At 50.9% G+C, this 15942-nt stretch overlaps 1 protein-coding gene across 6 annotated transcripts in view; it reads right to left on the bottom strand.

The window, feature by feature from the left end:
- Window positions 1-15942, bottom strand: part of PRKCA (protein kinase C alpha) — a 363722-nt gene that overhangs the window by 94050 nt on the left and 253730 nt on the right. For all 6 annotated transcript variants that reach the window (XM_073797022.1, XM_073797020.1, XM_019938642.3 and 3 more), the window contains 2 exons: window positions 9487-9598; window positions 5847-5975 (listed from right to left, as the gene is read on the bottom strand). In XM_073797022.1, coding sequence (XP_073653123.1) covers window positions 5847-5975; window positions 9487-9598 — 241 coding nt within the window. The remainder of the gene's footprint in view (window positions 1-5846; window positions 5976-9486; window positions 9599-15942) is intronic.

The raw sequence follows: 15942 nt of genomic DNA, 5'->3' as shown, positions 1-15942 counted from the left end.
TAAAGAAGGTACCTTTGCAGTGGAGGGACCTGATGAAAATACCTTAACCAGGTGATCAAAGGTAGCATGACCGGTAATGGACAATCTGGATATACTTGAGGGGAAGCAGCTGCCTGAGGACCCCTCCCTATCCCAAAACAAAGGGCCAGCCACAGCAGCTGCGTCACCTTTTGTGCTGTTGAGCTGGATCTGATTCCCACAGCCAAGCTTTTATTTAATAGAAATGACCTCCAGCTAATACCTTTCCCGTTCTGCAAGAGGCTTGGCCCAACTGCTCCTTGCTGGCCACCCCAAACAGGTTACTGTACTCCCAGGCCTTCCTGCCAGTGGGGGGTGGGTGGGTGGGGTGAAAGCATCTGAGCAAAGCTCTCAGGTGACCAATGGGCTGCCTGCCATGCCTCCTGTCCCGGAATCGACAAAGAAAGTCGAGGGTCACAGTGAACCTCGGGGTCACGCCTGGAGTTCAGGGTGGGAGGGTGATGCTCTGTCCTTGCTGAAAACACAGCCACCGGAACTGTAAATGCTCCTGCTTGAGAAAGAAGCATTTAACTGGGAGCTACTACCCCGTGACTCCTAAGACCCATGCAATCTGTAAACTGGGATGACTGTAGCCCTAACCCCTTGGAAATGGAGAGAAGTTTCCCCCCAGCTTTCCCCATGGCGCACTCAAAATCCCTGAAATCCCGGACTGGGTTGAGCTTCCTGAACACACCAAGCACTTCCGCGGCCCAGCATCTTTCCTTGAAGTGTCCTCTCCCCATAAGGACTATGTCTTCCTTATCTTAGCACCCCCAGGGCCTCGCAGAGAGCCTGACACACAGCTTATAAATGGATAACACACAGTCCGATCAAAGAATGAATGATATTATACAAAGCTGTCTCACCGCCTTGACTCCATCCCAATGACGCTATTAAAAGGTGGAAGAACACACAGAGGGAGCAGTATTCTTTAAACCAACAACCGTGTGAGGGCAAAGTCCGGACACAGAGCTAGAAGAGAGACAGAGGACGCGATCTGTAGGCTGCCGGGACCAGCAGGAAGCGCCCCCCAACCCCGGAAGTCCATTTAGAAGTTCATCTCCATAACTTAACAACACAAAGTAGCTGAGAAAATCAGACTCTTCTGCAGAATCATCTATTTGGGGAAGAGATGTGCTCCTGAAACAGCTGCAAAGCATACGGTATTTTTCCCATTTACTTACAACATTAAATTGAAAATCCGTTCCCACGAGTGGCATTGCTGAATTCATAGCACTCCTCCAAACCAGATAAAAAGTACACAGGAATGTAGGAAACCTATTAAAATCGCATACTGAATGGAAAAAAATATTGACACTGTTCAGATAACATCAGCACCACTGCCCGAAGGCAAAAAATAAAAATACACCACAAAAGCGGAGGCCTTTCCCAGAAATACTGTACCAATCTCGAAAGGAAACTGATCTCTGATTTCAAAAGGGTGATTTCCATCCCCGGAGTCCGCTGGGAATTTCTACTTTACTTTGGGAATTCTTTTCAATTTGAGTGATTCTGCACAGGTCAAATGGAAATGGAGCCGCCCATCTAACAATTAACACAGGTACTTCGGGTTTAAGTGCATTTTCCAAGAAATCACTTGCATTGGTATCATAAGCCCTGCTCGTGGTGGTTTATTGTTTATATGTGTGTTCCCGTTAAGGCCGGCTAATTCCTCTACCCCATCTCAGCCGTCAGCTGCAGGTCTCTTCCCTCTGGCCTCTCGAACACCTACAGTCCTTCAGACTCTTCCTCCGCGGGGTCCTTCCCCCCCCCCCGCCGTACGCCCCAGCACCTCCCATGGGACTGTCTGGCACCCACATAACTGAGCTTAATTATACGTGGACTTGGTTGTTCTTTAATTCCTCCACACGTTACACTTTTCTCCCCTGGTCCTAAGTCCCACGTTTAGACCTTCTGTCACCTCAGAGAAGCTGTGGGGTGTCGAGTGTGGGTTTAGAAACTATTTATGGGTTTGCTATTCATCCAGAGGAGCCTCTTTAATTAGCAAGAGAGACCTGGGAGACTGACAGCATTGGGGTGCAGGGTCAGATAGGGCTCAGGCCGCCTCCCTTCACTTTCCGCCTCGTAACTCGGAGCAATTTCCTTCCCCCACCACGTTAGCTCCTTTGCTCATCTTGAAATGAGGGCAAGAACAGTACGCTGTGGTATAATTCTTGAGGGGTCAGGGAAACAATGACTACGACAGCACTCGGCGTGGGGAAAGCTCCAGCCCTGTGGACAGCAGTCCGCACACGGCAAGGACTCGGTCAATGGGGAAAGGTCCAGTCCTGTGGACAGCAGTACACACACGGCAAGGACTCGGTCAATGGCAGCTGCTGTTACGGAAACCATCTGTCCAGACACCCACACACAAGTGCCAGACCCGCTGGGTGGGGAGGGGAACAGGCAGGTGATGCGGGAGGGGTGTTAGGTCCCACAAGGGAGGGGCCCTGCCCTGTGTTCCTCGCCGGCCTTTTATACTGGAATAAGGAAGCCTGAGGTCTTCTCTTTGACTCTTGAAAACAATTTCTACTGACTAACATAGGTACCTATTGTTCACAAATTTATCGGGTACTATTTAAAAATGTGACTACATTGATGCCTAAAGTATGGTTATGTAAGGACGTGACTATCAGGGGCTGCTGGGTGAAAGGTGTAGGCAACTCTGTGTTACTTTTTTTTTTTTTTTTTTTGCGGTACGCGGGCCTCACTGTTGTGGCCTCTCCCGTTGCGGAGCACAGGCTCCAGACGCGCAGGCTCAGCGGCCATGGCTCACGGGCCCAGCCGCTCCGCGGCATGTGGGATCCTCCCGGACCGGGGCATGAACCTGTGTCCCCTGCATCGGCAGGCGGACTCTCAACCGCTGCGCCACCGGGGAAGCCCTGTGTGTTACTTTTGTGACTTTTCTTGTACCATAAGCTCTACTCGTTATGGTTTATTGTTTATATTTCTGTTCTCCTTGAAGCCAGGCTAATTCTGATTCTGAAAATCTAAAATTACTCTAAAAGTCTTAAGGAAATGATTACTAACAGGTTATTTCCTTTAGTTTGGATGTCTATATTTAGGACTGAATTTCCTGCACACAAATAACTACTGTATTTTTAAGTTAGATTTGCTGTGGACTGAATGTTTGTGCCTCCAAGTTTGTATGTGGAAGCCCTAACCTCCTACGGTGATGGTACAGGAGGTGGGGCCTTGGGAGGGGATGAGGTCATGAGGGTGAGGCCCTCAGGATGGGATCAGTGCCCTTAGGAGACACCACTGAGTTTGCTTCCTTCCTCCCTCGTCCCACTCCCAGACTCTCTCTCTCTCTCTCTACCCCCCCGTCTCTCTGTCTCTTTCTCTCTCTCTGTCTCTCTCTCTCTCTGTCTCTCTCTCTCTCCCCCCCCACCCCCAAGTGAAGACGCAGCCAGAAGGCAGCCCCTGCAAGCCAGGAGGAGATTTCTCTCCAGAAACCAAACTGGTGGCACCTTGATCTTGAACTTCCCGGCCTCCAGAACCAAGAGAAATTCAGTCCATGGTATTTATTATAGCAGCCTGAACTAAGATAAGATTCCAGTTCCTACTGGTACTGTCATTAAAATATCTCTACTTCTATCAGTTGAATATGTAACCATTCAAGTGACCATCTGTGTGACTTTGGGCAAGTTATTTAATTTCTTTGTGCCTTGGTTTCTTCATCTATAAGGATAATAAACTTCCGCACAGGTTTAAATAAGTTAATTATGTAAAGTGCTTCAAAGGTGGCCCTTTTGTGGGAAGTGCTCAGTCACTGTGAGCTGCCGTTGCTGCTGTTATGAAAAAGTATTGCTGAATTCATAGTCCTAGAGCAGAGCTACGTCTCTGCACAAACGTGTAGACTCGTTCTCGAGACATGACCTAGATTGCAGCCATAGGTTACACTGGTTGGCTTTCATGCATGAAAAGTCTCAAACTCAGGGAGGGTGTCTTCCCCTAAGATGATTCCACAGTTGTGAGTCAAGTTCAACTCTTGGCAATGTTGGAGTGATTAGCATAGCAGTCCCAGGAGGATACACCTGGCTGTCCGTCCCCTGCAAGGTGGGTCTTTCCCTCTTACCGTGTGCCACCCCAGACGGCGCATCTGTGCCCCTCTGTGCAGTTTCACACCTGCAAGGCTCTTGAGGCTCACAGAAGAGCCTGGAACCCTCAGGCAGCGCCACATGGAGAAGGCACGGGCCGGTCTAGCACCACAGTCTGTTTTGTACTCAGAAGCAAAGGAGTGCGAGCTGAACGCTGGAATCCCTGCCAGGCAGTCCAGCCCTCAGGGAGCTGGGACCCTCCCGGCTGAGCTCCAACTCCCTGTGTGTCCACCACGTCGCCATGCCCGTGGGTCGCTGTAAAGCCGGGGAGAAGCACAGAGCCGTTCAGTCAACAGGCGTTCTGCTGCGACCCCTCACCACTTACTCAGTCTCTGCTTTACGGTAATTTTCTCTGAAACTGCACGCTCCCTGCCCCCAGGACGAGACTTTGACAATGAGGGAGCCTTAGCAAAAAAGAGAGAGAAATAAGCCTGGGGCTGTGACGGTGCAGCATCCGTCCAATCAAAGGGAACGCAGGCAGGCGAGAACCGCAGCCCCAAGCGCAAGGGGGCAGGCAGGATGGTTTTGAGAAAATCAAGGAACTTCTCTGAAACACAAAGGCACCAGGGGTCCTGTGTCTGTGATGGGGATTTTATGCACAGTCCCATTCTGACCACTAGCCGTGTGTGGTTCATTTCATCAGGTTACCCAGCCACAGAGTGTGTGGACCCTCTCCTCGCAACACCTCAAAACCCTGTTTGATGTTCCCTGAATTCTTACCTGACAGGACAGCACTGGGTAGAACACTGGATTGTTTTCCAAAGAAAAAAAATGTGAGGATGTTCCCGAAAGCGAGCTTTCTCTGGGACTCCTCCCCCACCCCACGCCCGCTTCTTCCTTAAACAGACCCTTCACGTCCTTTTTTCCTATAACGAAGAAAATTAAGTCAGTTTTTCCACTCTTAAATACAAATGGGAACACAGTGCGTTTGCTGATGTGATGAGAATAAATGCCCTGGTCCAGGAGAAGGGAGCGCACAGTGCGGGTGGCACCCGAGAGGCCTCCAGAGCAAGGAAACGAGGCTGCCACCTGAGCCTTACACCATACGCAGCACAGAGGGCGTCACCTTGCGGACCCCCGGCTGAGCGTGGATTTGGTGGGAAACCCAAGGAAAAGCTGTGCTGTGACACGCGCACCCTGACACGGCCCCGAGGAGGGCGCCTGGCCTGGGGACATGGAGTTCTGGTGCCTCAGCCGTCTCGTCTGTGAGGTGCAGGTGGGGTGATGGTTAGAAGCACAGGGTCTGTTACTATGTGACACTGCAGGGCTCCCATTTCTCTGCGCCCCGGTTTCCTCTTCTGGAAAATGAGGCTAATGATCTAGTTGTGAGAAGCAGATAAGTTCATCTGTGTGGATTTCTCAGCACTGCACCCAACTCAGAGGAGGCGTAAATACTCGAGGCGGGCCCATCAGGTCATCACAGCCTGACGCCCTTAAACACCTGGGTCAGCCCTCGCCTGCCCTCGCCCGGGTTCCACCTTCACCCGGGGCATCTTGCTTAGTGGCTTCTGGTGTGCCCATCACCAGGGGGACAATCCGCTGGCCCTGCTGCAGAACACTTCTTCCACACGGCCGTGGTGACCCCGACTGACGCTGGCATTTGGGGATTCGGGAGGCGTGTTCATGAGACCCCGTGGCTCTGCGTCCGAGCAGCCCGGGTCTTGGCCTGCCCTTGATCCGAAGCCCACGGAGCACCACACGCCTCACACCCATCCGAGATTGCCTTACCTGTGACGTGGAGCTTTTCCTCGGTGACCTCGGCCTTCAGGTAGATCCGGCCCCTCTTCTCCGTGTGGTCCATCCCGCAGAGGCTGGGGACGTTTATCACGCACTGCTTGTGCACGTTCATATCACAGGCTGCGAGTCAAGAAAGCAAAGGGTGAGGCTGGGCGCGTGGCCTGGAAACACCCCTCCCTCGGTGTTTTGGCTGCATGAACAGAAGTGAAAATGAGCCACCCTCTGACTCGATACTCTGCTGTAATGCTTTTGTGACATAAAGAACTGTTAGCAGATGTCCCTTACAGCACAGGCTGCATGACAGCGACAGTGTCCTTAGAATACTCGATCCATACTTGTTCAGTCTTAACTGAAGCAAGACACCCCCCTGTCTTCTGTGAACGCTTCCAATACATGACAGCACACAAAATCCACACAGGTCAACGCATGGAGAGCGCAGACTGATTACTATTTATGTGCACAGCGGCAAAGAGCACGCACATTTTACACAGACGGCTCTTTCTGCCAAGCATTTCTTATGCCTTTCTGAGAATTTGCAGGGTTGAGTAAAGGAAATTCAGAAAATGTTCCTTTCCTCAGTAAACCGTATTTCCAAGGAGGCTTAAGTGCATTGCTTTTGTTTGTTGTTGTTTTTTTTTTTTTTTTTTTTTTTTTTTTTTTTTTTTTTTGCGGTACGCGGGCCTCTCACTGTTGTGGTGGCCTCTCCTGTTGCGGAGCACAGGCTCCGGACGCGCAGGCTCAGCGGCCATGGCTCACGAGCCCAGCCGCTCCGCGGCATGTGGGATCCTCCCGGACCGGGGCACGAACCCGTGTCCCCTGCATCGGCAGGCGGACTCTCAACCACTGCGCCACCAGGGAAGCCCTTGTTGTTGTTTTTAAAAGAACCTGTGCTTGATATGTTAAACCTGTCTTCAGATATTTAAATATTATTCTGAGTAAAACAAATACACGCCTGGCCTAAGCCATTTCTCACCAGCTGACATTACGTGGGCCAGACGGGGGTGGGGGTTGGGGGGGAGGATTAAAAAAAGGTCAGTCTTACTGTAATGGACTAAACGAACCCTGAAGAGAGTCCGGTGCGCTGAGCACAAACAGAAGACTGTGTAGGTGTTTCAGCTCTACTGGCCCTGTACCTTCAGGCTTCCAGAAGGAGGGGCGGCCCTGGGACGCTTGTGAATCCTGCAGGGGGTGCTACAAGGCTCTTCTGAGCCTCCACGCCCCTTTCCTCTTCAGTGGCTAATTCTAACGTGGTGAACTACACAGCAAGCAGCATCATGGACAACGGATCTCAGCTACGGTTATTACACACCGAGAGCAGGAAAAGGGACACAACGAGGGAAGCACGATTAACGTGGATTCATTCCCAAAGGGAACCGTTCAGAACCACGTACCCTGATTCGGCCAATACAAAGCCTCTTGAAAAGCTGTGCTATGACCCGCATCGACCAAATCACGTGTTCAAACTTGGGCAGAACGTGCAACTTAAGGGAATAAATGCCAGGCCTCTGGAAAGGACGTGGACCTCAGGGAGGGCGTGGGAGGTGAAAGGGCCCTGGGCTGTGTCTTCGTCGCGGCGCTACCGTCCGCGGCTTGTATCGTGCATCCTGGGAAGCTCACTGGCTTTCCCACTCCCTTTCCTACTCCGCAGACTAAGAGGCCTGCACGAGTGGTTGCTGACTTTCTTTCCACCGAGCATCATAACCTACTGTGTGTAAGGGCAGAGGAAGAGAGTTCTTCTCTGCGGAAGTGGCTCTGGCTGGGGGGTGGTCTGGGTCCTGGCACCCATCTGCTTATTTTCCTGCAGCCCCCAGGAAGGAGCACCGGCAGCCGCCCCAGAAACCCTAGGACTCCAAGGCAAAGAGCTCAAAACAAAACACACTGGTTTAGGTCAGTGGTTTTCAAAACTTTTACTAACAGAACCCATTTTACAACTAATATGTTATTAAGCAGGATCCTAATCTACAAACCAGATGAGTGTCATTTCATTAGCATACGCTTAGTTAATAAATTCAAATCTATACCACTTATTTACTATAAAGACATTCCTGGATAACCGAGAAAGGCCTCTGATGCGAACAGAACTTTTCACCGCCTAGCGGTGCCAGGCGAAGACTCAGTTCAGCCTCAGCGATGCATTTATTTCTGTCTCGTGTTAAAGTTGGACAGCATCCCCAAATCCTGGTTCACCCCGAAGAGGACGGGCAGCTGGTGCCCTTCTCTAAGGGCACGCTTCACGATCCCGGCTGACTCTGCAGCGGATGTAGCAGGAGAAACGGGAGGGCCCCGTCTGCAAGGTCACCTTCAACTCGCCGAGGCTGAGTGCCTAACACAGCTGAGGATTCACTTTTGTTCCAAGTTTTAAAATAATTAAAAGTGTATTTACAAGTGCACTTAGAATCCACCCTTGCAGAGCCTCTGAAAACAGTGTCTTTGGAATCCTAGCGTTTCCCAAAATGCAGGACGCCACCGGCCTTGCTGATCGCGAAGCTTCCGTGAAGCAGCCCTGCATTCTGAGAAGCTATCCGTCTACTCCATAAAGTTCACAGAGCTTGATGTTTATGTGCAGTTGGCCCTTGAGTGACACGGGTCTGAACTGCACAGGTCCACTCAGACACGATTTCTTTCCAACAATTCCACAGCTGCCCCCCCCCCCCAATCCATACCCCCATATCCACTGACTGTGGGCGCTGAGCGTCCGTGGAGGGTCCTGGAACCGAGCCCCCTCGGATACCGAGGGAAGACGACATACATATGTCTTTGCTCCATGCCAGGACACACAGGTGAGGCTCTGGGCCCTAAAAGCCATCATTAACGAATGACACATCTTATATTCCCATAACCCTTCCCCTTCTACTAGAAAAAAACAGGCTCAGTAAGTACCTTTTCATGTCCTAAGAATAAAATTTTATTGAAACAAATAAATAGCCTGGGGAATCTCACTACATGACAATGATCAGAGCAAAGAGTTTCCACAGAAAGAAAAAGACGTTTTTCTTTCCTCCTGGTGTTTGGTGGTGACACACACAGAGCAGAAAGGGGAAGGGGAGAGGACGGAGGTCTTCGGGGGTTTCATCTCTAACTGGCCTGGTAGGAATCTGATCTGTCCAGAAACACACAGGCCAAGTGAGCTTCTAAAGTAAGATGCCCTCCCCGTTTTTATTCTTGCTGTGGTTTCAGCGCTAACGAGAGCCTACTGGATTTTTCCACAGTCCACCCACTAATCAGAGACCCAGGAAGATAATGAGTACGAACGCTCAGCTCATCTTGAAGCCAACCCAAATGTGGAATCTGGAGGTGGGGACACACGGCACTCGCTGTGGGGTTTGACAGGCCTGCGTGCGACAGTGACTGCAGATCTCCGCCACGGAGGACTGGGGCAGCAGCAGCCTCATTAAACCGGGTGCTTCTGGGGTGACGGCTCATAACCAGGCAGTTAAGCAGTTTAATAAACCACAACTTCGACAGCGGAGAGATCCTCTACTTTCTCGGTAGAGTCCGTATCTGAACGAATTCTACGGACGAGCTGAAGAGTCACTAACCCTTGAAGGGCCCTGTCAACCCCGGCCGCACGTCAACCCCGGCCGCACGCTGCAGAGCCTCAGCACCTACCAAGAAAAGAAAACTTACTTACTGTCACACTTCATCCCCTGGTGGATGAGTCCGTACAGCAGCGACCCACAGTGGTCGCAGAAGGTGGGGCTTCCATAGGTGTGGATCTTGAATTTGTGCTTGCTCCTGGGGTCCTGAGGGGAGAAGCAGCACACTGCATCAGTCACGGGGAGACCGCACCTGGGGACCAGGCCCGCCCTTCCCGTCTCCGCAGCAAGGCTCCAGGCGCCACTGTGTGTGCACCGTGGTCTGAGGTCACACGATGGGCTTTTAAGAGGCTGCCCGTTCCGGGCTGGGCACCGGATGCCCACGTTCCCTCTCTTTCCGGGGTGTAATCCGCACACGGCGGGGTTTCTCCCACGGCTTGCTGGACACAGAGCCAGCAAGATGCCCGAGGGTGAGCAGAGCGGTTCAGACACCACGGTCTTGCCGCATCCCCAGGGCCCAGCGTGGGCTGTAGCAGGCACAAAATCAGGGTGTATCCGTGAAGCTGAGCTGAGTGACCCTGGAGCCATTCAGCAGACTTTGGGCCATTTCCTTTAGGGCGAGGCTTCCAGGAATATACTCTAAGACCAGATATGCACCCAAACCCACAGGGACGTCTTCCTGCTTCTGCACCATTTCCAAAGCGTCATATGCATTTGCAGAGGGAAACTTCAGTGTAATCAGATGAACACTGGAAATGCCTGAAGCCCCCTCCCCTAGCCCCCGTGGCAATTCATCTCCTCTAGCACCACGCAGATGACTGAAGGGACAACTAGGCAGCCTTTTTCCAAGTAGTGTTTTGTTCCTCAACCTACAGATCGATTATAGACAAGGAAGCAAAAATCACACCTAGCACACAGCAGTAATGACAGAGCACGGACTCTGCGGTCACACTGCCTGTGCTCAAATCCCACTTCCCTTCCTTCCCAGAGGCATGACCGTGGGCAAATTACTCATCCTTTCTGCCCCATCTACACACCGGGAAATTAACAGGACTTGTCTTATGTGGTTGATATAAAGACAAAACAAGTCAATCTTAGTGAGGTGCTGAGAAGGGAAAACCCACGTAAAGCAGTAGCCCCTCTGCTTCCCGCGCCTCTGTTTATTATACGTAAAGCAGAGCACTGAGCTGAAGGATCAACACATCCTATTTGGGCTGTAAACCAATTTCATCCTCAACATGCCACATCAGAACCCTTCCTCATTCGATTCCTCCTCCCAAACCATTCTCTGTGGCCCGAGCAGGTACCACTGTCTGAATGAAGGAAGATGCCAGGGGAGCAGGGTTATGGGGAGGAGAAACCACGAGCTCCACTACAGACAAGGGAAGCCTGGGGTGTCCTTGATGTGTCCTTTACTCTGGGGCTTCTCCAATGCAAAGATACTCAAAGAAAGATATGCTTGGCTTCTGACTTTCTAAGAGCCTGGGTGCTGGTGATGTGAGGGAATTCCAAAGGTGATTGTGACTTCATAAGATAACTGACCTTTTGGGTGACACTGGAACCTAAAATCTAAGACACATACCGACCAATGAATTCTTTTGACTACTTTTTAAAGATAGAAATTTAAAAATTCTGGAATATTTTAATCATGCAGATTAAAATAGTATGAAGAATAGTAAGTCAAACGCTCACGTAAACTGGATAAATGTTAGCATTCCTCCGATCTGTCACTGTATTATTACTATTATTATCCTCCTCCTCCTCATTCTGCAGAGATGGTAGGGTTCTTCAAAGTCTTGCGGCCAGTGAACATCAGAGATGGGATCTGACCCGTAGCTGAGGCTTTAACACTGGTTCCCATCCGAGCTTTCAGAAATCCACCCAGAATGAGGCTCTCCTAACACCTCTAAAACATTTTTAATATTTGCAACACAGTTTGTTTTTGAAATGAGAACACCACCTGTTTCTTGTAAATAAAGTTTTACGGGACACAGCCGTGCTCGTTCATTTACGTATTTCCGGTGGCTACAATGGCAGAACTGAGTGACGGAACCTGCAGGCCCACGAAGGCTAAGAGGCTAACTGGCCCTTACAGAAAGGCTGCCGATCTCTGCTCTAGGACCGTGGCTTCCACAGTATCGTCCCTACGCGGCACTAGCGTCACCTGAAACTTGTTAGAAATGAAATCGTTTAGCCCCTCCCCAGACCAACTGAATCAAACTCGGTGGAGGAGGCCTCAACACGCCCTGCAGGTGAGCCTAACGCTGGCAGGTGCACAAGACAGAGAACCACTGCTTTAGAAGGTTCCTCCACAAATACTTCGTAAGTGCTTAATGGGTGCCAGGTGCCTACGTGTGTAAATGACTGACACAGGTCACTGGTTTACTTTGGAAATGTCTCTTGGGGTGAGAAAAATCCACACCTTCCTTGGGAGGTAACTTTTCCAGCCAGTAGCAGCTGTGAACGTGGTCTGAAGTGTGGGCTTAGCCTTCCACCAATTTCCCCAATATCCCAGGATGCTGGGCAAAATGTCAAGGGCACACGCTGGTGTCAGTACCAATTAAAAGTTCCCAATGCAGATAGTAAAGGTTGTGTCCTACCATGTGGAGGGCAAAAAGGAGGCCAGGGGGAAGGACAGCCTGTTCTCCCTGCAGGAGGACAGCATCAACCATCGGCGTGAAATAAATCCAGCGTGGCAGCTCCCACACAGCCTCCGGAGCCTGGGCGCACGAGGCGGTCCCAGGGCAGCTGTCCTGCCAGTGGGCTGTCACATCGATCTCTGTTGACGTGGCACACGGGGAACCTGCTTCACTTTTCAGGAGGACCTAAGGCTTGCTCATCCAAGCCCATGTGGCATCTTCAGGCTCTCACCTTTGGAGGTACAGGAGAGAGCTGCCCCTCCTGGATGTGGCTGGAGAAGGACCAGGTTCTGGGAGTCTTTACGCCCTAGAACTGTGCCAAGGACGGTGCCTACGATAACAACTGCAATAACAACACAAACACCCACCTGCCTGCGGACCATCCCTGTGTGCGGGAGCGTTATGAAAACCATCATCTCTCCTATAATAAAGCCTTTACCACGGTTCTGGAGACCTGTGTTCTGACTCCACCTTGATACAAGCTCAGCAGCCATTTATTTACAAAGCAGAAATAAACCTAGTCTGCCAGTGTCCCAGCCGGGGGGTGAGGGCGAGGGAACATGTGAGAAGGGGCTTCGCAACCTGAAAGATCCCTGGATGAAGGCAAGAGAAGATTACTTCCAACAGTAACGTCATCGTCATAAACTCCAAGGTGTCAAAGGTTTCCCAGCAATACTTCAGGGACCTGGGCTCACAAGGGGAGGGAGGAGAAAGCTAACGGGCTCCGGTGCCCACAGGCGGCTGGAGGGGAGGCCACGTTGGCAAGAAGGCACAGAACTCTGTGGCCCTGAGTCCTTCCGCTCCGCCCTGGACTCGCCCTCCAGGGCAGCGCCTGTGAGACAACTTGCCCATCCAACCTGCCCGGGCATCACGGCGAGTGGCCGTGACCACCTCCTGCGGCGCAGAAATGAACTCAGGAGCACGGGTGCTCTTCCTGGTCTGATCTCACCTCGTCTGACAAGAGAAGCCAGTGTCAGCTGAAGGGCTGTGACTTAGTGGAGATTTGCAGAGAGCGACTGCTCTAAAAATCAAACGTCCTGGATCTCTGATTTTCCATCAATAGCCAGTAACTTCTTTGGGCCCCAACTTCATCTGGACCCCGAGGGTGCTGGTTGGATCGGGACCTTCCCCGTGGGATTTTGGGGAGCCTGACAGAGGTGTCGGGACGTCCTGTGGGATGAGGGTGGGAGAGGGAGGCTGCTGCTAAAAGAAAAATTTGAAAACAACTGGAATAGATGATCTCTTTGATCCTGTCTTGCTTTTAAAAAGAAAACAACCAACTTTTCTTTTTTTATTTTGCAATAATCGAAGACTCACAAGAATCTGCAAGAAAAGTACAGACCGTCCATGCACTCCTCACCCTGCTTCCCCCACTGATAACATCTTACACGAGCGACCGCGGTACGTCAGCAAAACCGGGACACGGACACTGCTGCAGAGACGTGAACTAAACGGCAGGCTTGGGAGTTTCACCAGGTCTCACGTGCAGAATTCCCAGGCATGGACTTTTATTGTACAACTCACGAATTAAACGCTCTGTTTACTTAATAGGGAATACAGTAATATTTGCTGGGTAAATACCATTAAGTCAAACAGGACACATTAAGTCAAAAGTGCATCTGTCGTTGGTTCATCAAATATGTAACTCACTGGATCTCATGGGAAGGGGTCCTGGGAGAACGAGTCTCAAGACTGATCTGAAAAGTAGAATCAGATTGCTTTTCTCTAAGCGTAGGAAGCATGTGCTGTTTCTAAAACGTTCTGATCAGTTTTTCAAAACAAAAGCGTTTAGAGGCACAGGCCAACTGAGGGATCCTCCGAAGTGTAGGGCCAGCCACGGGGCCTGGGACAGTGAAAGGTGTGTCAGCCATGGCTTCCAGGTGATGCTGGTAACCCGGATGGAAAGACAGGACCCCAAGGCAGGAGCTGTGCCCTGCGGGCTCCAAGATGGGCTTCCCCACAGCTGCTGAGTGAATCACACAAACAGTGCCTGCCGTGGCGTCCCCAAGAGGCTCCATGTGGCCGGGGAGGTGTGCGCAGAGGAGCTGAGACTTAGGTGCCCGAGTGTCACTCGCCCTCGGGTACTGAGAAGCAGCGTTTGATGGACGGGACACGAGGGGTCTTTCTGACATCTATAAACCTCGATGTCCAACCCTTCCACTGGGGAAGCCCCAGGTAGCACCCTGGCCCCTCTCACCTTGTTTTGGGTGTTCCCTACTCCTGGTCTAACCATCTTCTGCCAACACCCCATCTGCCGAAAACACCTTAAAAAGCAACAGCGAAGGCTGTTTCGTCCTGCCAGGAAGCTGCCCCAGATGCCGGGACCAGGCACGCTTTCATTCTTTCCTCTGGCCTTCCAGAGTGTTTTATTTCTCTTACCTGCCACTCATGCAGACAGTTATTCCTCTACCTTCCTCCCCCTCCATCTTCTCATCATTTACCACCAACCCCCCCAGCCCCCGCCAGAGGACAGACGCTGAGGGCTTTAAAGAAATTTCCTAAAGCGCACTGCTGAATTTGCAGCTGGACCAGAACCAAGGCTGGCAAGTAAGTTTTCATGTTATCTCTGGGCTTCCTGGAAACCGAAGCAAGGAGGGAAAAGAAACAAACATGATATTAGGTTCCTCTGGGACCGCAAAGCCACCTGGATGCAGAAACCTGCCTTAGCATCGCCTAAAGGCATTTTGTCTCATACATGGTGAACCTCCCTACACATGTGTGAAGGGGACCTCCGAATCTTTAACAAAGCACACGTCCATCCCTGTTCACCTGGGGATTCACGATAGGTATCCCGCATATAAGTTAGGGTAAGTCCGGCTGCACCTGGTACCACAGTGACATGGCTGGTCTACACACCAAATCTGCACTACTACCAAGTTGGTAACATTTTCTCATTTAGTGCAATAGGTGCAAATCTTACTCTTTACTTCTCTAGGCATTGGCAGCTTCTCATTAAGAGGAGTATGAAACCTGCTGTCATATGTCACAAGCCTGACATTATGCTATAACGAAAGCGGGAAACACTCAGCTCAGACGTCTCTGTCGTCTACACGTTTGGGGGAGAAAAACAAGTTTTTGACTAAACCCATTTTCATAGGCACAAATGAACTCTAACCCACAAATCTAAATCTAGACTTGAAACGTGAACATTTCAAGTCCTACTGGAAGCATCTGCTAGCCTGCTTTTCCTACCTTAATTTTATAACACAGCAACTTAATTGGAAACATATCTCAGCATTTCTACCAGGACTTTTCAAAGTCCTTCAGCACCATCACCATCATTTTGTAACACGTTCAGAGTAATAAACCCATGGGTCTGCAGTGCACAATATTTTGATGCTCATGGGCCTTGCATTTCCTAGACATCTTCTTGTATCGTCTGTAAGCATCTAGAAGGCGTCTTCTAGATGCGGTTTAAATTGCAGGCTTCCATGATGGAGACGCATCCTGCAACATGCAATGTGAAACCTCTAGAGGAGTTCAAACCCTCATACCCCAGGAGGTGGGCGCTCAATGATGCTCTTTGACGAGGATGTTTATATTTGAATAGACATCCCTTCAAATGCCCTTTTAATTGGATGAGTGAAAAGAACGGCAGGCTTCTGGCTAGAGGTCATCCGGACTTGAATTTTCCGCCTGAACGTGAGTGTCTCTGAAATGCCCTACACCTTTCCCATAGAGGGAGGACGGAAACCGCTGTCCCTGAGGGCTGGGGTTCAGGCTTTAGAAGTTTCTAGAAAAGACTGCCTTTCACTGAAGCCCGGGGTGCGATTTCCTCAGCCGCCCTGAGCAGTGTGGCTCCTTCACGCTGCTCCCTCCACGTACCAGGAAAGGTCCCTGTTTCACCATCTGATGTGTTCCCATGAAGCACACTTGTAAGCCAAGCTTGGGTCTAAACGTCACCCCCGTGCT

The sequence above is a fragment of the Tursiops truncatus genome, chromosome 20 (assembly GCF_011762595.2).
Source record: "Tursiops truncatus isolate mTurTru1 chromosome 20, mTurTru1.mat.Y, whole genome shotgun sequence".
NCBI lineage: Eukaryota > Metazoa > Chordata > Mammalia > Artiodactyla > Delphinidae > Tursiops > Tursiops truncatus.
Note: the sequence above shows the minus strand (reverse complement) of the source record. Positions and strands in the feature narration are given on the sequence as shown.